The 27,279-nt window shown below is 27.7% G+C and overlaps 1 protein-coding gene across 1 annotated transcript in view; it reads right to left on the reverse strand.

The window, feature by feature from the left end:
• Positions 1–27,279, reverse strand: part of LOC111034884 (GTP-binding protein REM 1-like) — an 84,669-nt gene that overhangs the window by 2,386 nt on the left and 55,004 nt on the right. Inside the window, exons 3-5 of the mRNA XM_022316291.1 lie at positions 21,468–21,757; positions 19,343–19,488; positions 15,582–15,673 (exon numbers count right to left, since the gene is read on the reverse strand). Of these exons, the coding sequence (XP_022171983.1) occupies positions 15,582–15,673; positions 19,343–19,488; positions 21,468–21,757 (528 nt within the window). The remainder of the gene's footprint in view (positions 1–15,581; positions 15,674–19,342; positions 19,489–21,467; positions 21,758–27,279) is intronic.

Here is a 27,279-nt window from a genome sequence, read left to right on the forward strand (position 1 = left end):
AGAAGTTTGAAATAATATTTTTTTTTCTTTGAGAAATTAGGTTGAGTGAGTTTGAGTATAAACGACATATTATATGATAAAGAGAATACTCCATTATATCTAGTATAAACAGATTTGGGAGTGTAAAATTCGGTGAGCGATCGGCACACATTGAACTGCACACACTGAACCGCACACATAGGTAGCTGTATAATATAAAGGGGTTCGTTCTTAAAAATACAAAACACAATTGAGTAGACGAAAGGTAATTTCAAAATGGCTCGGCTTTAACAAACACGTAGGATTATTGAACGAGTAAATTGTTTTCGTCATTTTGTCTGATCCCACGTGAGCTTCTTATGCAAATCTCTATAGGTACGTGTTGATAAAATACATTGTTGTTTTATAGCCACGAATACATTTTTATATTTCAATGCTCAATACTAGTAGGGTTTGACATGCTTGACTGTATTTTAGAGACTGATACTCATTTTCGATCATAGAAATGCAGGTTTTTACTATTCAAATTTCATATATGTAATATAAACTATATTGTGTTTATCTGTTGGTTTCTAAAAATCCAATATTTTGAAATGATACAGATAATATCAACGAATAACTTTTAAAATTTTATATAATCTTTGGATATAAGTTTGAAAGTCATAATGTTTTTTTTAAGTATACTTTTTTTCCCATGACAAAGTAAAATTATAAAACTGTACATTCTGCCAAACCAAGTTTTTTCGATACTCTGCATGCATATACGTTGTTTTGAATAACTTTATACTTGCCTACATCACTATAATAATAAGATAGGATCGTCAGTCTTTATAATATGTAAAAAATATGTGTTTTAGTTTGAATTTGTCATTTTAAAATAAACATGTTAAACGTCTTGATTATATTTTTACTTCTTACTTCTTAGATTACCAGTTATCTTTTTTTTTTTTTTTTATTAAAAATAAGGCTTCGACATCAGAGGTCATTAGCCTGAAAAGGTTTACAATGGTAGATTAAAGATTAGAAATATTGAAAAAGTCTTATGTACGTAGTAACATGAGAATTAAACAAAATAAGTAGATAAATAAAATAAAATAGTAATGTTAAATAAATAGGTAAAACAGTAGTATTTGCAGATTTTTATAATAGGTTGGATACTTTGATGGCATTAAAAAAGTTGAAGATGGCATCGGTGTTGGTTTCCCCGAGTGCTTCTTCGATGTTGGAGGGGAAGTTTAAGATGCTTCGTTCATTGTTGTACTTGGTGCAGCTGAGTGTGAGATGTTCAATTGTCAGTGGTAGGTTACATTGATGGCAGGTTGGATGTTCTTCATGGTTGAAAAGGAAAGAATGGGTGAGATGTGTGTGGCCAATTCTGGCTCTAGTTGTGACGATATCTGCTTTACGGGTTGTGTTTATGGGGGATCGCCATTTCTGTATGGTTTTTTTTATATTTTTTAATTTGTTATCCGAGGAGCGGTCCCATTGTGATTGCCACTGTTTGTTTGAGATTAGGTTGATTATTCTTGATAGGTCTTTATATGGTAGCGAATTTATAACAGTTGATTCAGTGGATGATATAGCTTGGTTCGCTAGTAGGTCAACTTCTTCGTTGCCTTTGATACCAGTATGTGACGGGACCCACATAAACTCTATAATATTTTTTGAGTTAGTTATAATATTGATTATTTGTTGAGAGATTTCATTGGACGGATTAGGAGATAGTAAGGAAGTTAAGGCACTGAGAGAGTCGCTTATGATAAGAGCTTTTTTTATGTGGATGGATTCAACGTAGATAGTTGCTTCTTTGATGGCGGTTATTTCTGCTGTGAAGATGCTGGCTTCAGTAGGTAGTTTGTATAGTTTTTTAACGGATCCAGAAATGAATGCACAGCCTGTGCCTGTTATATTTTTTGATGCATCTGTGAGTTATCTTTTATATGGCTGAAAACGTAATTATACTACCTACTTTTTACAAACATTATGAATGATATTCTAAGTTTATAACAAATAGAAGGTCTATTTTTGTGATATTGTTATCTTTCCAAACATGGGATTTTTGAAAAATCATGAGTTTGTATGACCATTTTTATTAGTTAGGATTCCTACATATATCCCATGTTGTATAGTAACTTATTATTCATTATATATAATAATATCCATCTTAATTTACATTTATTAGTTTAAACGTACCTATAACACTTACTTATATAATTCAAATTGCTAAACATTTTTTTTTTTAGTGAAAATTATATCATTTGGTAATAATTATTTAATAGCATATGACCATTACAATTAATTACAATAGTATCTAAATTATAAATTATCTTTAAAAAAGTTTTTCAATCTTGTAGGTATTTTATATAAATAACTATATCAATTTATATAAAACAAATAATAAATAACTTTTCAAATCAAAAGTTTGTACTGACAAATGTTGTCAAGACTCAAAATGCTACCAACCATTAATCCATACATTATGATGACGGTCTTTATTTTTCGATTAATATATTATAGGTACAATCAACTTTCATAACGTAGAGTCAAATATTATGTAGACGTTATCTTTTAGAAATAAAACCATTGCAAGATATCAAGTATTTAGTATCAAAAAGTAAATTAAACTTGGCAAAACAGAGAAGAAATGTAGAGCATTATGAGGAATGCTTAGCATTATAGCTTTACAGGTTAAAAAAATATAACCTAAGTAGTTCAAGCGCTTAAAAGTTAAAACCAATTACACTATACATCTTAAATAATAAAAAAAAAAAAAATATTATTATCAACTTCACAACATAGCTTTAAGTCTGTAAGAAAAGTACGAAACTACAATAAAATGAGTGTCGAATTCAAGTTAATGTGAGTTAAATAGCCCTCTGTGCAGTATTCAATATCTGTGATGTAACATAGTGATCCCATTGAGTCATATAGTTAAATTAAGTTTGATGAAAGATGGAGTATCAACCAAAAAATATTATGCAACGCCTGAAGAAATGAAGTAAACACTCTTAAGTTATTGAATACTAAACATTAGACACAAGTTATAAGCGTGAATACTGAACATTCAATATAGGTAAACACTTTTTATAAATAAGTAAGAGAAAATAAGAGCTAAGATTTATCAAGGATGTGCATTACAGGTATACCACAGTAATATTTTCCTGTGAAATTTCAACACTTTTTGGTGTATGGAATAGGGTTTTAGATTTTTTTATGAAAAGTGCGCTGAAAATATAAAATAGAGGTGTCAAGGGATTATTATTATTTTGCGCATGAGACGTACACTGAAGATTCAATATAATACTCACACAGTCATATATTATTTGTATATACATACAATATTGTTTTCTTCTTTTTTTACCATAAATGCGAATGCAACCACATTAACGTACCTTCATGGATATTATGATATACCTACTACCCGAGCTAAAGTCAATATTGAAATGTATACATATATTATACATATACTCGTTAAAAATATATTAAAATGTTTTTTCTTTTATGTATTCAACTACAAACACATTTAATGTATATTATATAAGTATTTAATTATATATTCAAAATATTTTGAAGTATATCATCATTCAGATTAAAAAAAATTTGATCAAAATCGCCAATCGGATATACCAACGAAGCGTGTGAGTTATACATGTGAAGTCATCTTTGTTGATATAATACACCGTATTAACTCCCCTCCCCGTAAAAAATTACCTACCGGGCAGTAGATTAGGGGAAAAGTTGTATAATTAAAATAACAATTAAAATATAATCTTTAAATTTTAAAGAAATGTGGACAACTTGAAAAACCAGCTCCAACACCATAACATAAAAATAAACTTGGAATTTTTTTTAGTTTTTTTATTATAAAACACAAAATAGGTATTTCAAATCTTATGTATTTATTTTTATATTTATAGAGCCCAAACAATTCAATATGATTGATTTTGAAAATGATTTTTTCAAATTTGTTATTATATTTTCTCGTTCATATTTTTCCATTTAGAAGGAGTGCTAAAAGTTGTATGACCTGCTTCTTTTATATATCGTAAATCGTGTAATACTACGAATATGTCGGTTTTTTATTTGCTTTGGTAGTATCACCAAATCTAAAGAAAAACTTCCGACAACTGTCTACAATTTATATAAAAATATCGGAAAAGGTTTAACCAAGGTAAGTTTATGTTAAGAATTGTTTTGCGAATGCCGTCAATCGTAATTCATCAGCCCTTTAAGATTGAATAGCGCCAAACAATTTGTATCATTAAGCAGCATACTATAAGTCCTAGGTGTAATACGGTGAGGATGAACAGGGCACAGAGCTCAAGATATGCTTCTATTGTCCAGACCAGTGGGATTCAGATAAGCATTCATTGAATACTGTTTGAATGCGAGAGATGGGATTTTATCCATATTTTTACTCACAAGGCAAATTACAGGGAGGAAGAAACCCGAGGCCACAGAATTTTGTCATTGTCTATATTTATATAGCCCTGAGCAGTTTGATATCGACAGAGACGCTGGCTGCAGGCTAGTAGAAGCATCAACTAGAATTGAAGGTACCTCATCCGAATGTTAGAAGATATCCTTGACTAGAAAGAAGAAAATTAGATGGAGCGTCAACGCTCTTAGTGACAAAAGCGCAGTCATCTAGGTGAATACGAAGACCTAATCTGGCCATAGGTAGTGTGACGTAGGTAGGTACATATTTTAACTGTAGTTGAGAATGGTTATCGGGAAAGGATCTTTTTTGGGCAGTACAGTGCTCTGAGAGAGAACCAATTATGTGATGTCCATTTTACTATAATAAGAAAAACAATGTGGACCTGGTGGACGCAATTCAAAAGCAGTATCTACCCGGTTGAAACTGTGTAGAAAAAATCTGTTATGATCACACCTGTAATAGTCGTTATGTATTTTAATTGTCGAGATAATTCTGAAAAGTCAGTTAATATTTTATTTTTTTAAATTTTTAGGTGGAGCAGTGTTTCATTTGATCTATCTCAGACCCGCAATAAACTAATGAAACTTTTCATAAATGTTAAACACACTTAGATAAGTAAGTTTTGATAACTTTCCCCAAACAAAATTAATTCTTTGGTCGATACTTAGCAAATAAAAATAAGCAACTACAATTAAGCCATACAAAAATACAACAGCAATAAAACCAAGTGAAAATTAAAGAAAAAAAATAATAACTCTGCCAAATAACTTAGTCAGTTACTTAAGAGTTTTTCTTTTATTCAGTAAATGCACGTATATAAAAGTTAAAATTATATAAATTATCGGATCACATTAAAACTTTGAATCCATTACTGTGTCCTGACTCTTAATAGCACCTTGAAAATCACTCATTAACGATAATTTACATGTACCGTCTTATTTACAATATGGTATGGTCAAGAGAGTCAACGAACATAATCGATAGATTTCAAGCTGCAATAATTATTATTTATTACTAATAATAATGTTGCAAGTGTATTCAAAATTAATAACTGCAATTCAAGTTTGGCACCTCTAATAAATAATATACATCGATCACTAGGAATGAAATGAGAAAGAGAAGACGAGGATAATAGAATTAAAGGAATAATCTATTGTAAAAAAAATTGGAGATGTTATAATCTGACTGAATAGAAAAAAGTGCACACGTTTTCTACGAGCGAAGTGGTATCCATTGAAAATTTGTTTTCGAAGGACGTCGGGACGAAGACATCTTTATAGTCTAACATATGATCGTAAATTGGGACTATGTATATTGTATATACTATATACTATATTGCATACCTTTAATTACATAATAATGTAAAAGGTACAAAGTAAATTAGTTTTTAGTAAAAAAAATAAAAAATGGATTCGATTCTAACATTATTTTTAATTATAACTGAAAGAGCAACGATTAATGATGATTGTGATTAATTATGATGTTTTTCGTACCTAAACTAAAACCAATAGAATATAAAAGTGTTATAAAACCGGATTAAAAGCGTTCTGATCGAAGTTTTTTTACACAACCGGTCATGAGGTTGAAACAGAAACAATAAATATAAATCCCTTTTTAAACAGCTCGTCCACTTGTAAATTAATCTTGTCGAGTGTCCATTTGACACACAGATGGATTACAAAACGGCTAGGTGTCTTATTTCTAGTTTATTTTACACGTATAAGCTACCGTTTTTCTTAGTACACATGCCGACGAATTCCCAGAACATAATAATATAAATACTTTAAGTTCTCTCAGATTCGTTTATGTTACATAAATTATAATATTATCTCAGATTTTCGCAGTAACTTCGGAATTTAAGGCACACCTGTAATGTTGCAGATGTGCAATATATTTATAGTTTTATGACTTCGATCATTGCATTTCAGTAATTGTATACATATTACAGTATTATAGGTAGCGACAATTTCACTATTATTATTATTATAATCTTTTGTTTGATGGGTCTTAAATAATTTCTTATTATTATGAGTTATTTGATATAAGTTGTATGTTTTTTTTTGAAGACGCAGCATTAAAACATTGGGGCTTATAAAAAAATATTATAATAATATAAGAATATGATAGTAAACATTTTATTAAATTAGTTTTTTAAGTAAATATTAATCATAATGTGTAATTAGAACATTTCCATCGATTGTAGGTATACCTAAGATAACAAGCCTTAGATTTTTTAATCTATGATTTTTATGAGTCTAAGAATAACTAGAACATTCTAAGTACCAACAGTTTTTTAAGGATAATGACTAAAAATATAATCCTCGGTTAATTTTTAAGAGTTTTTTTTAATTAACTTGATAGATGTTTTTTTAAGAAATAATCAATCACTAATGTATTTAAAAACGTAATTAAAACTAAATTAAAAAATTTAATTATCTCGACGTCACTTTAGATCAAGGCATTATGATGACGATCAAATTCTTTTATCGTTCATTAAAAACTGACTAAAAGAATGTTTCCAAGTTTCGCCGGACATTAGTTTTGCGACGTTGATAATTTTTTACACAGTCAAAAGTACTTTTACTTTCATCATGTTTTCGTTTACTTAGGGGAGTCTGTCACTTTCTCAGATTGTTAGATGAAATTAAAAGAAACCGAAAACGAATAGTAGGCAGTTGGTAGTTATATTCAATATTCATTAAATAATCCATTTTTATAATAAAAAGGTTTAAAAATAATGTGAGTGATTCACAAAGCAGGTTCACCTTTTCTTTCTTTAATATTGCAGTTGGGGAAAATCTGATTTTTGAAAGTTTTAAGTACTAATACTCAAAGTCCTGTGGAGATATAAACTTATGTTTTTCAAATGAGGATCGCTTTTTCTACTGTAAATTATGTTAACAGATAATTTTTATGAAAATGCTGATGTATCGATATCAAAATTTGATCGAATAGTTTCTCAATTACTTAACTTTATAATTTAAGGATAATATAGGTCCACGATAATGGGTTTTGGAAGGTATGGGCTATGGTGAGTGTAGCATTATACTTAATAGGCAATAGCTAATAATAATATAAAGCTTTGTGTAACCGCTTTTCCATGAAACGAAACAATTTTAAATGTCAATTATCATCTTCTATAGTTATTCAATTTAAATAACTTAAATAGTTATACATACGTCATATAGTTGTTATTTATGGAGTTTAGTTGGTACTCGGTACAGAGCTTATATCATATAAAAACAAATAGCACACACTTGTTTTATCATACATAGGTTTCAGGATGACTGGTCAAAATATCTAAAATAAGGCCTTAATTAAAAATATCCCATACAAATGACAATCCTATGGGAGTAATATTTCAAATGAAAACAATCTCCAATATGAGTATTAATTATGCGTATTATAGGGAACACAACAAATTTGTTAACGGCTAGGGAAATTAGATCTAAAATTATTCTTTAGGTCAATTCGATTATATTAGAATTATGAATTTCGGTATACGATAGATATAGACATAATAATTTTAATCATACTTTGTTGATGAATATCGTGCTTCACCTTTAAATTTTGATGACTTGATTGAGTTTACGTATTTACATACAGAAGTAGTAAAACAGCCATTGATCAATGATCGATAACATTCTGTTCACTATTATCAATGATTTATCGTACTAAATATTACGAAATATAGACATTCCAGAATCGCTTGTTATTTTCATGGAAGCGAATTCTTCTTTTCAATAGAAAATATAATTTCTCCTTTTTTCCAACCCGTAGCCTACTTTTGCAGCCAATCAAGAGATATCCCAAACTCGATAATTAACAATCAAATGTAGGTACTTCTTGTTTGGTGTGTGACCTATTCATGAAATCTAGTATCAAATTGAACGACACATTGACGAATAATGTAAATAATAACATACCTACTTATATTTATAAATTTCATATGTATTAATATTTATAGTAATATGTTAACAATAATTTAAAATTCCTAATTATTCAAAGTACCTAATAAATACAATGTGCTTTAGTAACAAAAAAATAGAATATTAAAATGATTTGACCATTGCATAGGTACATTCTTTATCGTTGGGTATAAAATATGTTTTTATATTTTTAAACTAAGCTGATGTTGTTTTTATTTTAGTTGTAATAATTATACTTTTATATTTTTTTTACATGCCTTTTTTATGCTTGTTAAAAATATTATTGTGTACACTGTTATTGATGATATTAATATGTTTATGTACAATAATAATAGAAATGTATCAAGTAAAAACTTAAGTGGGCAGCGAGTGAATGACATGAGTCTTATAATACTATTATTTAAAGATATTCAATTTTATTAATGTGTATTACGAATTTGTACCTATGCCATATTTCACAATTCTGAATTCATGTATTTAAAAGAGAAATAATAACGCATTATAACCTCCATCGTTTATTATTATTTTTTTAAATATTCTAACAAAAATAGTAAATAATATAATAAAAACTATTCAAAGTATTTAAATTTGTATTTTAAAAGAAGTATACTTTTTTATAAAAAATGATTAAAAAAAATGCTTGGCTCATAATCTAAAAAGCAGCTTTTTCTGGTGTTTGAATAATATATTATGTTCGAATTGCTAATACAAATTAATTATTCTTTTAGCCCCCATGGACTTGGTTTAGTACCTATTAAACCAAAACACATAATGCTCCCCAGGGTGTAGCACTGACAGTCTGTCACCATTTTGGCTCATTATTTATATATTTTGAGCTTATAACTATTGAGTATTAATGGAACAATGCTGATGTTTTTGTTTGACGTAGATAGATGTATTGATTAAATGTCTTATTTGATATAAGTGTGTTATCCAATCGGAAAGAATCTACAGTCATTAAATTTTGACTTTGTACAACTATGTGAACAGAAATATTTTTTAATATATGTTTGATTTCACTGGATCAATTGATTGATTGGAGTCATAATTATTTTTTATAACCAAATATTTATTATACATTTATAAATAACAAAAAAATAGTAGGTATGCACTATATGTAGCATTTACAGCGACTTAAATGTCCGTGGAGAGCAAGAAACGTTTAAAATTTGAGTGGGTATTTGTTAAACTATGACGTAATATGCAATCCTCTAGGTACTATAATCTTGACTTCATCAAAAGTACATCATTTTTAATTTGATAATTGATCTTTTTCATAACTTAATCAATTTTAACATAGCTATACTAAACTTATTCTTTAAGCTGTTCTTAACTATTGTCTTGATAGCTGCACTGTTCTGCTATATTATATGCCCAGTTAAGCTAATTAATGCATTGATTAATGAGTGTGTAATGTGTATGGTTGCAATTGCATCGTTTATTTGATAGCCGTGATGACTGGTGAGAGTTGCAATGAAAGCAATAATGACTTTTCAGTCTGTATATTTTGTTATTTACTAGGTATAAATGTATAATAATATATATTTATATGTTTTAATATTCTGATCATTTTACGGCATGGTGCACAGTAGGCACCTATATATATATAGTTATCTTATCGATTTTAAAATGTAGAAAAAAAAATTCAGTATTCATATTTTCTGGCTAAATGGTAAAATAAAGTTTTGAAGTGGTATGCAAATTATAGACTGAAAAATATTATTCAGATATTTGCTGCCTATATCAGCCCATTATATCGTGAGTATTTATAATAGGTATATTCATGCCGAAAAATAAATGCAACCCACACATTTTACTTGATCGTTATTATTAAATACTACAGTACCTATACAGGGAGACTATATTATAGAGCTAAAAGTAGCACATTTTACATATATATTGCATAATTAACCCACAGGTTGCTCTAAAATTAAAAGCAAATACAAACTTATTATCATGCGATCTAATCGAGTAATCGGGTGTTGAAATGACTGTTTGATAGACAATTATTATTTGCACGGCAATGACGATGACGTGTTCAAGCAGGTTTCGTGTTCTCATAATATATTTTCACATTTAAAACTTTATCAAGCGTACAAAATCGTTATTTTTATTATTATTATTAAGTCACGTAACTACGAAAATTATCGTATTTGAACAAGTATAATATACAATTTTATAAAATTGATGATATTCCCCCAATATCCATAACACCGTAATTATTATTATACAACCATAGAATTAATGATGAAAACGGAATAACTGCATATTATTATGAAAGAAAGTGTACAAATTGTAAAAATTATCTTAAAGCATAATTTGAGAAAATAGTTACTATATTAGGTATCATAACATAATATTATGTATAAATAAATATTCAAAAATTAGTAAGTTGATAAATATATTAAAGGAAATAAGAAATCATCGACTTTTAATGTATAAGCTCATTTCTTAGTTTTTACTTAATTATTATAACAAATTCAATTTTACATTGGAATGTATTGATTTTACAATTTAAATGAGTGAGTTTCTTTTTGTGTATAAACTATTCCTAGTAGACAATTTTCTTCAATTTTTAACCTATATCTTTTGTGAAAGTTAATCTAGTTGATACTTTTGGTTTTGGGAGATAAAAATTAAAAATTCCCAGTACTTATTTCAAAATAATCTTGAAAACAAAAAAAATATCAGGAAAAAACTGGAATTTTTACGCAAAACGGTTTTTTTTATTTTGTTGTACGTAATATTCAAAAACTGATAACCACAAGTAGATATCCTTTTATATACATGGTATATTTTTACAAATATTTTGAATCTTTTTATAGAAATATGAGATTTTTTTTTCAATAATTGCCAGGAACAAATTGTTTGCTCTGTCAAACCCATTACAAATATAATGCGGGGTTCCTAATAAGTTGTTAAAGCTATTCAAAATTATTTAAAACACACAAGCACAATTTTTTTACAGACATCTTAAGTTCAAGTAAGTTCAAATTCAGACGATATTTGATATTTAAACGATGAATAAAGATTTTAGTTATTGTTGTTGTAATTCAAAAATATTTTTCGTGTGGATTTGAAACTTTTATATTTATTATTTTAATTTATATGCACAATAACATTTTCAAAACATTTAGATTTATTATTTCATGATATTGCCTATTTATATCAGGAACCTATTTAGTTTCACTGTTTTTGGTACACATATTGAATCGAAGTTTATTTACCTAAAATATAATAAATGATAACTAATAACAATAGTATATAATATATATATAATACAACATATATAATATATACATACTAGGTATGTAATACGATCTTACACATAATTACAATAAAATTAAATATTAATATTTAATAGCATAATAAATGCAATGTTTAGTGTAAAAATGAATTTAACCTTTACTAAAAGTCAAATCAATTATTTTAATCGAAATATATAATTTATCATTAAATAAACTTAGTAAATATACTGTCAGCTTATCTTCGCTCACAGTCGTTATTATTTTTTGGTATGCAACGATCTATCAATGAATTCTAATTTAAAACAGACTTCATTTATGTATGTAGTGACTGTAGTAACTTACTCAATGACTAGGTATACTCGACAACTATTTATATCATAGTGGTTACTTAATTTCACAATTTTTTAACATCATAATTATATTAGGAAAACTAAGAATATTTTTTTGTTATTGGGCGTTGTATTTTATTGCCGATTAGTCATGTGTCGTTTTCCCAAAATATTTAATATTTTCTTTCAGCTACCTATGTACCTATAATTTTAACTAAAAAATGTTGCCAGTATCTACCAATACTTTAAAATACCTAATTTATATGACAAGGGCATTACTATTTGAACGAAAGGATTTGAATGTATTGGAAGCATTGGTATATTTCACAGTAACTGTTAATAAATTAACAGAAAAACATACGTTATTTTTTTATTTGATAATTTTTACCTATTTGACGATAGTCAATAGTCAATTTAATAATTGTTTAAAATAATATTTTGGTTGAAACGATAAGCTTTGGAACATTTGATTTAATATTTTATTCTCATTTTGGGTGAAATGAATAACGGCTTAAAAACTTTGCCGTAGTGTGATCAAGAGTTCTTTTGTGAGAGTTTGTCAAATAAATTAGATGTAAATTTATAGTGCGCTTGAAACCTAACCTTGTACCAGTCGTCGGCAATGGAATCGATCTATATATGACTGATTTATATGTTTCAACGTAGGTCTTGTCATCGGATCGACAGGTTACAAACTATCGGTGTGAATGAATTCTTTTTATCTATTTTGTGTGTTCGCGATGGGGAGGTTCAATGATTTGGAAATGTGAATTCGACGGTATATATATATATATATAATATATATATATGCGTAAGTCTTACTCAATTGGTGACACGTGACGGTTGTAGACATGGTGTTGGCGGACGACGTGTCACGCTCACGCGATAGAAATGCTTTCGGTATTGAGAATTGAATCGGTGTGAGCCGTAAACCATGTATAGGTAGTTGCAACGGCAATTGCAAGCGAGTGACGTTTTCAAAGGGAAGCCATATTTATTAAAACGCCAAACGAATGACCGCCCTTTCCGTTACCAATGTGTATGAACTGACGACGTCGTCTACTTTTTCCTCTATAGTTGCCTATCAATTTTCCATTGCCATTTTCTGAATAACGTTAATATGTAGAACTCAAAAGTATTGTACGAGTTATAGTTTATATGGCGTACCTACAGCTCGGAGAGAAAGTTATTTACTACCGAACATTGTTGATGATTGGCTTGAACGCGAAACATTATACTTTCGATGCTAGTATTCGATTCCATAACTACGTCTAAGTTTCGTCGAACGAACGAACCGCATTATGGCTTCCAGTTTTTAATAGCCATTACCTACCATTGAAAATAATTTATATTATGTATACAAATGAGAAGTTTTGGAAAAACATAAGTTTGGGTTAGCTTTCTCTTTGAGTAGGTACTTAACGATGTTGAAGTTGAATAAATTATATTTAAGTGATATACCTTTCTTAATTTAAACCATATACCTAATGGCTAATAACAGTATGCAAAATGCTGACGACATCAGTATATTATATAGGATTATGTATAAAAGAAAAAGTGTCCTCACATTTGCTACCTAAAGTAGTTGGCATAATACGATTTTATGTTATAAATAAACTGATTACTAACATAGTGCATAAAGAGTTGTTTATTATGGAATCCAAACTAATATTAAATTTAATTAAATTAAAAATTATATTCAATTTGTTATGAAACTTACTAAATATATTATATTTTATTGAGTTAAAGCTTCAACATCTGAGGTCATTAGTCTAGGTTATTTAGTAGGTTTGTTGCTGAGGGGAGGGTATGGTTGGTTATAACATGTGTATAGTTGGTGAGGATTTGTCACTAAGACCTGGATGGTCACCCATCCGGAAACCAGTGACACTGGCTGATGCTTGACCCCAGAACACGTTAGAGACTAAGGTCAAAGGTCAAACCCCGCTTACACCAGGCCACTAAAGAGATATTATTGATGACACACTATATATTAAATTACAACATTGGTGTAAGCTTTTAAATTATTAATAAAATAAGTGGTACTTTGGATAATTATAATTATAATGATAAAATATTTTATTTAATTGTTTTATAAAACATGTTATAACACTATATTTCAAGACTAATATGATTATGTTTTAGAATGATAGACGAAACTAACGAATTTAGTTAATTCATTAACCCAAATAAAAAATAAAAATGATCACCAGTTGTATTCAGTTTCTTCTTTGTCTAGTGAAACGGACCAATACAGTTTTTTTCGTTCACTTCTTTTTTTCAACCCATCGATATTTTTAAACTTAATTCCCCAGAGCCGAAATTATCCTGTCCTGGAATTACGTATTTTGTATTTTGGTACTAGTGACACTAGTGACTACGTGTTTTTAAAACTAACTTATACTGTGAAATTTTATAACAGACATCATGATTTTAAAAATGGTCAAATTCTGTACTTTTCTCAATTTGTTCACATCAATGATGGTTAGTGGTGCATTATATATTTTTGTTCCTGACTTGACTACATACGGTATAATTAATCTAAAAAAAGACAATAGACATTGGATACGTAAAACGAATATAAGCGATAACTATTGAACAGCTACAAAATATAGAATATTTTATATAATATTTTTATTGCTATTATAATTAATAGGCTAACATTATTATGCCGAAAACATTGCATTTATTATTAAAATTTAGTTATCACAATTGTATATACTACATACTATGTACTATATATATTATACTATTTATATTTTATATCACATATTATTATTGTTATTAAGTTTTGATTTAATAACGATTTTTTTAGAGACGGTGAAAATAGGTTCGCAGCACAAATATGAAATAGGCAATATCATAAAAAAAATTTAATTATTTTGAAAATGTCATTGAGTAGACTATAGGTATATAAAATAAAATAATAAACTCAAAAGTTCAAATCCCCGCGAAAAATATTTTTGAATTACACTTAAATTGATTTTTATCGTTATTTAAATATCTATCTAATTTCGTAAAATTTGAAGTTAAAATGTCTGTAAAAAAAATCAAGCTTATAAAATGTATCTTTTATATTTTTAAATAACTATAATAAAAACTTATGAAAAATCTTGTTTTACATTTCTAACCTTTATGACCAAATTCATTTAATGCATAAAAAAAAAAAACCAAATATGTCCTTAGTACTTCACAGCTCAAGAAGAGTTAAACAGTTTTTTAATTATATCATATAAAGAAAATGCTAATATGAATTTATTTATTGTAACATTGTCCATTTGTTAGTTTCGTGAACTTTTTAAGTATCTATCAGTCCTATCAACGCTTATTGGTGTTGAATAATAACTTGTGAATCCTTTGATGAATAATCGATATTTTACGCGTGGGTGTACAATTAAGCTTCTTATTTTGATTTATATCTCTTAATTAGCGAATGGTATATTTCATGGTTATTTTTATTTTTTGTCTTATAAACATTTTTGTAAAACATCTGTCCACGTTCTCTTGGAACAATGATCGATTTTAAGCGAAAACAATTTCAAAAGGCAACAAGAATATTGCGTAGGTAAAAACACTTTTTATGGTCTTGGAACATAATGTTATACGATTTTGTTTTGTTTTGTCTGATAGCATACACTGGTCAATAGAAACTTACCGACATTTCTATGTATGGTATATCAATGATGGTTAATTCTGCTTCCTGACCGTTTATCATCACTCTAATGGTCCGACAAGCGCAGTCTTCGTCTATAAATAAAACACAATCATTTTTAACTGTTCATTTATTAACAAACATAATTATTTAAAATAAATATGTATTTATAAGAAATTAAATGCAATATTTTCATCTTTGTTAATTTATTATCATAACATTGCCATTTATTGTGCTAGAATTAAATATTATTAATTTATTAATTTGGAGATTTAATGATTTTATTTAAACATTGATATGAAATCGCTTTAATGATTCTGAAGTATGCAAACTTGCAGAGTATGATATTATTATAAAATAATCTTTGAAATAATTAATAATTAGACATCGTATTCGTTTAAGTCTAAGGAGAGCCAAAGATAATAATTTTAAGGGGATCTATTTTATATAATAACTTTAAATTTTAATGGAACGAAAAACTTTTTTTAAATTTTATTTTAATAAACATCCCATGTTTGATTTGTATTTATTTTAAACTCAGGATATCGGTAAAAATAAAAATGGACAAAAAATACTTGAAAAAACAAAAATATTTGAAGTAATTATTTATCTTATCTCTAATGGAGCTTTGTGAAACGTTTGGAGTAGATAAGCTATTTGTCCAACGAAATATATTGACAGATACTAAAATATACCAATCTGTTTGAATAAAATGATTAAAAATAAAGATCGCCATTTTATGATATCAGTGACAGGCATTTATTTTATCGTATTGCTTATTATTTACATTGCCCCATTATGGATAAAAATGTTAAATCGTAGGAATGATTTTTTCGAAAATTCATATAAATTGTATTTTAAACAGGTGTATTCTATGCTAAGTATAATTATACTTTATTTAAGATTTTCAGGATTTAATTTTCTTTTTTTATAAAAGGCACCAACAAATTGAAACTCCCAACAATATTTTCGATGTAACATAATATGGATATGAAATGTTATGTTACATTAATTGTAATTTATATTTGTTATTAAAACAAATAAATAAATCATAATAATTATTATTACATTATATTACCTATGAATGATAATGTAGACCATTACTTTCAACAAATAAGAACGGATGATAAGACATAACATATTTTGTTCCTAGCTACTCACACAATTACATTTTTGGAACGATGAAGATTTTTTTTATTATTTCGTCAGTGATAATTATTTATTAATACTTGTATTATATTTATCATTATTAGTTTAAATCATGTTACTGAATAATATTAATTTAATTGCAATTAGGAAGAAAAATTCTCTGAGTGAATTTAAGTGATACAGCGATTGATAAATTTAATTTCTTAAAATATTTACTTGTTGTTATTTTAAATTAACTACGTTTTATAGATCATTTTGTTTTGAAATAATAATGTTTTTAAAGATCTTTGTTCCTTTAATTATTGAAACACATTAGTAAATGTCGACACTTTTCAATTTTTTGTTGAAAATATAGCATGTTTGTATGAGTTACTTATTTATAAAAAAATTTTCACTGAATTCTGTGTATTTAAAATGTAAAATTAAACAGTTTTATTTCACATAGGTAAACCGCTTACTAGTTTTCAAATATTATTATTTTTATTTTTTAATATTTCTGTAATATTCCACTTTATTCCAACATTTTGAAATAGATAAATTTATATACCAATATATTAATGTTCAGGAATGAAAATACATATGCCAAGATCATTTTCAAGTCTTTTTGTATTATTATTATCATCTAATAAGTGATAATTGTAATAAAATAATCAAAATTTTGAATTATTGGTATTGTTAGGCTACTAAGAAAACCAATGACCGACTAGTGACTATTTACAATTTCTTAGATGTAGATAAGTACACCAAAATAAAACTCTTGAAGAATGTATATTATTGCTTTTTCCTGAAAATCGATAAGTAAAATATTTTTAAAAAAAATAGCATCAAAACAAATACAGACCACGTTTTGTTAAGAATCCTTATGAATTTATGAAATCTAAAAAATATAAATTTCCGACTTTCAGTCAATTTTTACGGAACTAGTTTTATTTGTTTGAACTGCATAAAGAAAAATAAGTTATCATGAATTTAATTTCTTCGTTTGATTAATGAAGTTGGATAACTCATCAATATTTTTATTTTCCATTGAAGTGAACACATAGATCATGTTTTTACAAGTCATCACATTATAGTATAATATGTATAATGTAATATAAATGTAATTGATAGATAGGAAATCATAACCAATATAATATTAATTTTTTTTAATCAATGTAATTTGTGTAAGTATACTTAATATTGTTATCAGTAGTTACTTGAGTGAAATTTATGACCAACAATTATAAAGGTATTATACTCAGTAATACTCAATATAAGTATGGACATGATGTATAAGAATTTATAATAAAGTACAATATATTATGTACCATTGTTCAATAATGTATTTTATTTATCCATTTTATTTTTCAATTAATAGTAATAAAATTAAATTTTTTATGTCATTTTAATTATTTGTGTTTATATTGTGCTAGTATTATCACTGTCTTCTTTAATATAAGAAACTAATTAAGTGGATTCGTAATAATGGAATAAGCAGTGAAAATAAATCAAGTTAACATTTAATAAACTTAATGCCGATACAGAGATAAAATAAAAATGACGATGCCTGTAGGCCTTAAAATGAGGTTAGATAATATTTTTATAAAACCAACAATGGATTGGTAACCATAGCAACACGAGTTTCGACGGGGGAATGGACACGACCGGAACGTTAGGTATTTCGTTATACGTACGGAAATGTAAGACACAACTAATTATGGAAGTATGTGAATTTCGCTTTAAACTTCGAATGACATGTGATAGTAATTATAATGTCACAGTTTTGCTTATTTTAGTTCAGAAATAATTAGAATATCAATTTTAATAGAAAATGCAATATGTTTTAAAATAAAACGTTAGTGAGGTTGTGTTTTTCTTGTTACAAGAAATAGATAAATCAATACATGATAAACTTTTTTATGTCATTTTATAATTACAATATAATATACCATGTAATATTAATAATTTATATGTCATATTATTTACATTATGCACTTATTAGTATTTTGTATTAATGTAGTATTTATTAAATTTAAGTGTATATATATATTATATTTTATTTATAGTAGCACATTGTGTTATACAAATTATACTTTGTGATATGAAAAAAATGTCAATAAAAAATCAGTATTGCTTTTACTTATGACTTATTAATATTTATTGTACATTCCAAAATTGTAGTTCAATAACAATTCATTAATATTTCATAATCCTATGGTTATTAATAATTAATAGTTGTTAGTTTGATTTTAAATTGAATAATAAAATTGATTTATTCAAAACGAAAATGCGGTATATTGTAAAAATTCAAATTTAATGTAGTTTATTAGTACACAATGGCAGTGTTAATGTGGAATATTACACAATATTATTTAAGCTTCCTATTCGACATTAGTACACTTAAAACATATCAAAGGTACCTATACATAAACATAAATACTTAATCGGGTACTAGATTATAGTATTATCATACTCAAATATAATACAGCGGTCAACGACAAGGAATATATTTATGTTTTTGGATGTTCCTTATTGAAAATATGCAATGTAATATTATACATAGCTGGATATGCGTTTAACGTAACTTCACATTACATCGCGATAAAATATTTCGAGACATTACCGAAATTACTTACCTATGGAAGTGTCGTACACACATATGTAATCGGACGTCGAAAACTGTACAGATATCGTGGTCTTTCCGACACCCGGGGCCCCTAGCAACGCCACCTTGTACGATTCGACGGTGTCGTTGGCTTTAAACTTGTTTGTCAGCGCCGTACTGAAAAAATAACAAAACAAGTTTATCAGATTGTAACGTTACTGCAGCAGAGCGGGACAATTCTCGAGAACATGTCTATAATAATTTAAACGCGTTTGGAAAATATCACAAGTTATCAACGTTCACTATCGAGTTTTAACGGAAAATATACGAGTGGAAATCTTTTCACTCGTGGTATATTATGATACAATGTTTAAAACAAAATTGAAAATAATATACACTGTACACTATACAGTATAATATATTATCAGCAAATGTAAATATTTTCACACTCAACGTAATTCAACCACGTGGTGTTTTCAGTCATCTTTATAGTAAAACATAATATTATTACTGTATCATGGTTATCGACATTAACGCATTATATTATAGTGTAATGATTATTAAGTTGATGAGTCTAGATTTTGAGAGCAGCTGATACTCGTTAGTTGGCTTATTGTCATGGTTTATTGAAATATTATAATTGTTCAGAATACTGTTATAAAACCAAGGCAGCCACTCTTCTCTAGTGGTATTTGATTTTCAGAGATTTACGTAATTGAACTACTTAATATTTTATTGTTGAAAATATTTCTAAGAAACATTAATTTTATAATTTAAGTGCTGATTTTGTATTAATTGTTTTTGTTTGCAGGTGAATACATTTTTATACTTAGATACATACAACAGTATAGTATTATACAGTATATTATATAAAATACGTTTATTTGTTTTATTTACGTATTGTCAAATTAATATAACATGTAAAAGTAGGGGTATAGCACACTGATTTCCATAAATATGATTTCAAATAATGGTTCTACCATAATATTAAACAAAAGTTGATTTTTTAGAAAGATTGTGTCAAAAGTTTTGTACGACGTGCAATGCTTTGGTTAATTATTTGTTAACGTGAAAGCTTTTTGAGCTTGGTGATTAACAGTTATTACCTGTAATCATAGGCATGCGCAGACAATGTTCACAGGTGGTGAATTCCTTCCTATCTTTTTACCTAACACTCCAACAAAACATTACAAATTTGTGATGTTTTTCAAGTGATCTCCAAAAAAAAACAACAAATTACCTACTTATTTAATAAATTAATTTTTTTTATAGGTCAAAATAATTTGTTCTTATTAATAAATTATGACAAAGAAAAAAATTGATTTTCATACATCATAGTATAGGTATTTTTTAGGGTTTTGATTAGGGGCATTTATAATTTGTGGTTAATACTATTTTTAAGGATGAAATTAATGCCACATATGCATACCTTACTCTGCAACACCACCCATGTCTATGTCTGTAATTTCTATACTATGTTCAACAAGAGAACAGATTTCTAATTATTTCGGAGTGATTATATTGTAACGTAGTAACCATTTCTACTTAAGATTATAGATCCAAGAGATTGTCCATGAGTAATGATTTAGAGGTGTTAAATAAGTAATATAAAGGTAAGTTGAACTAATTTATATTTATATAATATCCCTATAACCCGAGAAAACATGCATGTTTTAATTTGTGGTACAATAAAACGTTAGTGGATAATTATAGTGCTAAGATTCTAAATTCTCCTTTGTAAAAAGTAATACTAGTTATACGTATAGGTTCACTGTAAAAACTAAAAATATTATTCGTTCAACAATACTATTATTTAAATAGCAGGTATACAACGATACAATAATACTAATATAATTTATTATGTGTAAAAATTTGTGATTGATACTCAACATATTATGCCATTGAATTTATGTCACGGTCGTTAAGGCTGTATAATGTAATCGAGTTGTCTAAATTTACCAATAATAATGTTTTGGAGTAAAAATATAGGTCAATAATATCAAATTAATATTTGTTAAGTACAATATCAAAATTCTTGGAAATTTTTTGGTTTCCGTTTTAGCCGTTTTAGGGGTAGTAAAACTATGTATTATCGTCATCGATCGATCATCTACGATTGTGTCCAAACGGCGACAATGCAACATTAGTTGACCTACCTGGGTTTTCGGAATCTGGAGAATTCCGTGCAGACCGTGTGCGAAGTAGCGGTGGCAGTGGTGGCGGAAGAACCATTCGCGTTTTGCTGGTGTAACGGTGTACCGGAAACGGATGCGGGGCAACTCTCGCGCTTCCCGACCGGTTGATGGTGTCGAGTGGATGACGGTGGCGAGGCGTACCGCACAAAGTCGCCTAGGTTGCAAACGCCACTGGCAGTGATCGAGAAGCTCCGCAGTCGATACTCTTCCAGCACGGGACCATCCGGTCTGGGCACATTTCCGAAACTCGGCTGTTAGACACAGACAATCAAACATTTTAATAATAAAACAAATATTAAATATAATAATTAAATAAAATGTGACAGACTAATAAACAAAGGACAGACTGTCGCACGTGGAAATCGGACATCCGTAGACCCCAATAATACCATTATCACAGATAACATCTATATTGTACGATCACTAATTAAGAAATTGGCACGTATCTACTTGCAACTGTAAAGCGTAGGGGTTGTGGCTTTCTTATATGCCACCAGAGAATAGGTATGGTCGAAAAAGGGTCTTTGCCACTAAAGAGAAATCTACTATTCTCGGATGCTCAAAATAACCTTTTGATAAAACCGCCTACCGCTCTCTGATCAGCATAACCGTATCGACGTCTCGTCAATTAGTCAGTGCATCCGCATCACCCAACTCAGTAACAACCTCTCTATACCGAATCCTGCTAGCGACAACTGGACTCTCACTATAATGACGACCAGTAATAATCAATGTGTTTTATTATTTTGTTTCATGTATTTTGTGTAATTAATTTGTGTCATCTAAAACTTCTACAGAGACAGCTGCGAGTCACGTAACACATTTAATATATAATATATAATTATTGACTGTATTATATTACATTATATGCGCATTTTACATACAATTACAGTGTTCGGTGTATTTGATCAAATTTTCGAATACATGACCTTGAGATCCTTTCGAACACCTGGAGAAAGGTAATGGCGTGATTCTAATATTTACATCTGGTATTATTCTCTAGAAGTCTAGAACTTATAAGTGTGGGAAATCATACAGGTTCTTAAATTTAATATCAGATTTTAATATAGTTACAGGTATTATAGGCATTTTTGTTTTTATCAAGGGGAATCGTCCGTGGAAACATAGGTCATTAGGTGTTAGTATAGGCATTTTTATATTTACCTTAATTTTGCGTTATTAAAATAAACTTTTTTTGTTCTTAATAATTATTAAGGAACCACCAAAATGTGGAGAAAAGACAAAGGAGTCATCGAATGAAAAAGTTTGAATATTTCTGACGTATATTATGATTTAAATAGATATCTAACGAAAATAAAAGTCATTGAAAATAATAAGTAATCAATGTGTGATATAATAACATAACATTCATGTATTTTCTACTAATGTGTTACATATTATTTGTTTTAACCTTTGTTGTAGCTTGAAATATAGCAGGCACAGATGATTATAATATAAAACAGCGGACATCAGTGCCACAACCCACAACCATAAAGCCTCAGATTTTTTATACTACGGCTCCATATTTTATCTCAAACATTTTTCTGCGTATAAAATGTCATATAATAATATATTTTGATGTTGACGTTGTAGCAAATTTTGTTAAATTAACCTGTTCTCGACATTCCCGTAATATATTGCATCTCATACTCAACCCAAAGAAGATTACCTAAAGCTAAAATCTTTCAATTTAAATAATAATAAGGGAGCAGAGATGAAACTCAACCCAGCAGATAAGTGCATATAGTCTATACTAACCATATAAAGTGATTAAGTTATAATTATAGGAAAGTGCTTATATTTATTTCGATTATTTAAAATTAAATTCACTTGAATATGTTTCATTGAACTTTTATCTGTCAGCAATAATGTTGTGCGATCATGGGACAAATAAAATAATTCCATTGTACAATTAATGTTGACTAATATTTTGTGCTGGTAGAGTGGGATATTTTAACTAGGTGCTAAGCTTCACTCTATTTGCCTCTACATCGTTGGGACAAGTGCTTCTAAAATATTTATGAACCGGAGCCTCTAAATTATAAAGTGCCTGAATACTAATTACACCATGTCATACATTTTAAAATTTAATAAATATTTCGTGCCCCCAAAGTTTATTATTATCATTTATCAGTATTTACTATTCAGTATAAAATAATGTGAATGAGGGACTTAGAGTGTTTGGGTAATGGATTTGAAATTTTAGGAAAATGCAAATCTAGAGTACCTAATAATTTTAGAATAATTCAAATTTCATGGGTGCGCTGCCTTTTTGTTAATTCTAGACTAATACCACTCTTCATAATATTGTACGCTACTTTTATTCATATATTGTAAACGTTACTTTGATGACCTTAATCGTCGTATAATGAGTTTATGTCATACTAGGAAGTTTTATTCTATATTAAAGCGAGTATAGTTTTCCTTGTTGGTAGTTGATACCTATGTATTTTCGAAAAATGTTTTTTCGTTGATAATATTTTTATATCAACACTCTCCTATTACGCACACATACAATCAGTTGATACATATTTTTCTAACTTCACGGTATCCGCAACAATAGTTTATTCTGATGACATGAGTTTTTTTTTTAAATGTAAAATAGTCCTGTGGCAATACTATACATCTCATCATGCGCTGTATGATGATTTTCAGAATAAAATATTATTTTGTTTTTATAGCTGGTTCACAAATAAAGTTCAATAAAACCTACAATGGTAATACAATTTAATCAATACTGTTACAATATATATATACTATATAGGTATGAGTTTAAACATAAAATATAAAACTTAAATTACAATAATATACAATGATAAATATGTTGCCATAATTAACTGAGTGTTACAGACTAATGAGTAATATCACTAATATCTAATTCTTGGAGAAGCATTCTTCGTGAACCTCGCTCTATATGTAATACATTAGCTGACAGCCAACAAACAAATGTGACATAATATTAGAACCAAAGCCAGCAACTAGGGCACTGATACCCAGCAACACAAATCAATATTAACACAAATAAAATAATATATTAGTATAAAGTGGGTAGGTAATAGGTAATATTATTGTGATTCATTACTGCTTCGTTATTATTGTATTCACATAATATATTAGGAAGTATGGTTTGTGTACACCAACATTGTACATATGTTTGTAAATTCCAAATTAAACCTTCGTAACATTTTCACTTTACTCATTTTTTAATTTCTTAAAGTTGTACCTCAACAATTGTAATATTATCTCAATTATTGGAATATTGTAGATCCTATTCTGTTATACTTACAACAAAATGACAACTTATATAATGCACTACGAAATAGGAGAAAAGTAGATTTACTTCTCATTATTTTTTAACTAAAGTATACATGATTATGATGGTAATTAGTATCATTCAGTAAGAAAATTCAACTCACAAAATAAAGAACTAAAAATTGTATTATATTATATATAAGTGATCATAATAATTAAATAATTGATAATATGAATTGTTACAAAGAGCAAAGGGTATAATATTTATCTATTATATTTTAATAAATATTTATTTGATACAATTTTTGTATAAATTTAAGTATGATTGAATAAGTCAAGGAAAAAAATGTATAATAATTATTAAAAGTGTATAAAAATCATTATATTATTTCTAATTATTAGGAATTATAATTTTATATTTTAGCAGTGATATTAATATATATATTAATATATATATATTATTTATATGTATATTAATAGGTATTAATATACATGTTTTATATACTGTTTTTGTTAAACATTTTTATTTTCGCTTTATTTTAATTATTATTACTTAAACCAGATACTGATTTTTAATATCAAAAAACTTTCACAAATGTTGACAGTTGAAATCCTTAAACTAAAGAATATTTAGTCATTTCTATTATTGTTAAAAAAAGTTTTAAAGTATTTCACTCTTAAAAAGTTTGATATACAATAATTGTTAGTTAAATATTATAATATTGTAAAAAGAACTTATGTTATGGACGTAGTTTTCTCAGTAACAGGAAAATACCATTATTTTGGAACATTAAAGGGGTTGATAACTTTAATATAGGGGTGGTTTCAAAAGTTCTTTGAAATAGTGTAGTATTTAAAAAGCAATAAAAGAATGACCTAACATTAAACAGTATTGAAATGAGTTTTTTTTATCTTAGATAATACAAAATTGGTTTGTAGCACAAAAAAGTCTTATGAATTTTATTTTACGTATATTTTATTCGTTGAAATAAATCATGAAGCATTTAGTTTGATCTAAGTGCATTTTAGTATATTAACTATTTTAAGTCACTTTTTGATGAAAGGTACATTTTATGTAGATAGAGTATAAATTCCTGGAGTCGTTATTGTATTTTTTATCTTGTTAACTGATATTTTCAAAGAATTTATGTAGTAATATATAGTAGATAGTGGGTAGTAGGTACTACAAATTGTTATTATATTCAAGTTTAATAATAACTTTCATTAATTTAAAAGAGCTGTTTTTGATTTTGAATGGAACAATGATGTATTTGTTGCGTAACCTTTTTTCGGTCAAACATATATGGTAATAAACATGTATCTCATCAGATTCCTTACCCCTATTGCGAATCCCTTTGAATGTTTAATACTTATCTTTTTAATTTACCCTCCTATTTTGCTACAGATAAACCGTGTAAAAATAATATTGCCAGACTAATCTATCTTTATTATGTGGTATACTGTATACATTGAAAAAATAATAAGAATAAAAAATACTGACGATTTTTTTAGCTGCTGACCGTTATGTAACAAGCACTGAAGTTATGTACTTATAATAAGTAGTAAAACGGAATGTGGGAGAAACTAATCTTGTGTTCAAACGGTACCGAAAGTGATGAAGTTGGTGAATAATTGAAGAATAAAGGAAAACCGTGAACGATAGAAATAAAACTCGATGTTGAAATTCTGATGGTAATTCATTTACGGGGAGCCGTTATACGACCTGTACATCATTGTGGTGAGCACACGTATTTTTAACGGCCTCATGTTGAAGTATATTGTAGCCCATCATCGAGACTCATTATTTTATTGTACCTACTTAAACAAATGGAAACTTGTGAATTGTTTTTTTTCTTCTTTCTATATCCTATAATTGCATACTCTTCACTTCTGGTGTCCTAGAGATACATTTCTGGGCATAAACATAAATTTTGAATTTAATTTTAATATAGCGATGCACTAATTAATGGAAATGTCGTTGTGAACAAAGACAGATATTATGGTGGCGATTAAATTGGTTTGAACTTATGGAAAAAAAACTTTAACTATTTAAATGAATTTATCTTTAATCGTTTAATAGTAGGAAGATATAGTGTTAGGGTTATGCACTACCTACAATATGTCTTACTTTTGTTCTGTGATTTCAAAATGTTATTTTTAGTTATTTTTAAAAAAAAGATAAATAAAACCTATTTATAATGATTTAATGCTTCTAATCACAAATTGTTCATCACTCCAATTATGTGTGGTAAAATTAGTCAAACTTTGGGAAAATTTTACAACCATTAAACGTTAAATACAAACGAATCTGATGTAAGAATATTTGTCACCGTATTTCTGGCCATTTATTATTTCTATAATGTAAGAGTTGATAGTTAATTTTATTTTAATGACGTCAGAATATTATAATGAAGTATGAAATATTAAAAATCAGCATTTTTTCATTATTATTTTTTATTCTAATAGACGACACCGTAACCAATGACTTTTTAGCCTCTGTGTGTTTTTTGTCTCTATACTA

This window comes from Myzus persicae, unplaced genomic scaffold (assembly GCF_001856785.1).
Source record: "Myzus persicae strain clone G006 unplaced genomic scaffold, MPER_G0061.0, whole genome shotgun sequence".
Classification (NCBI taxonomy): Eukaryota; Metazoa; Arthropoda; class Insecta; order Hemiptera; family Aphididae; genus Myzus; species Myzus persicae.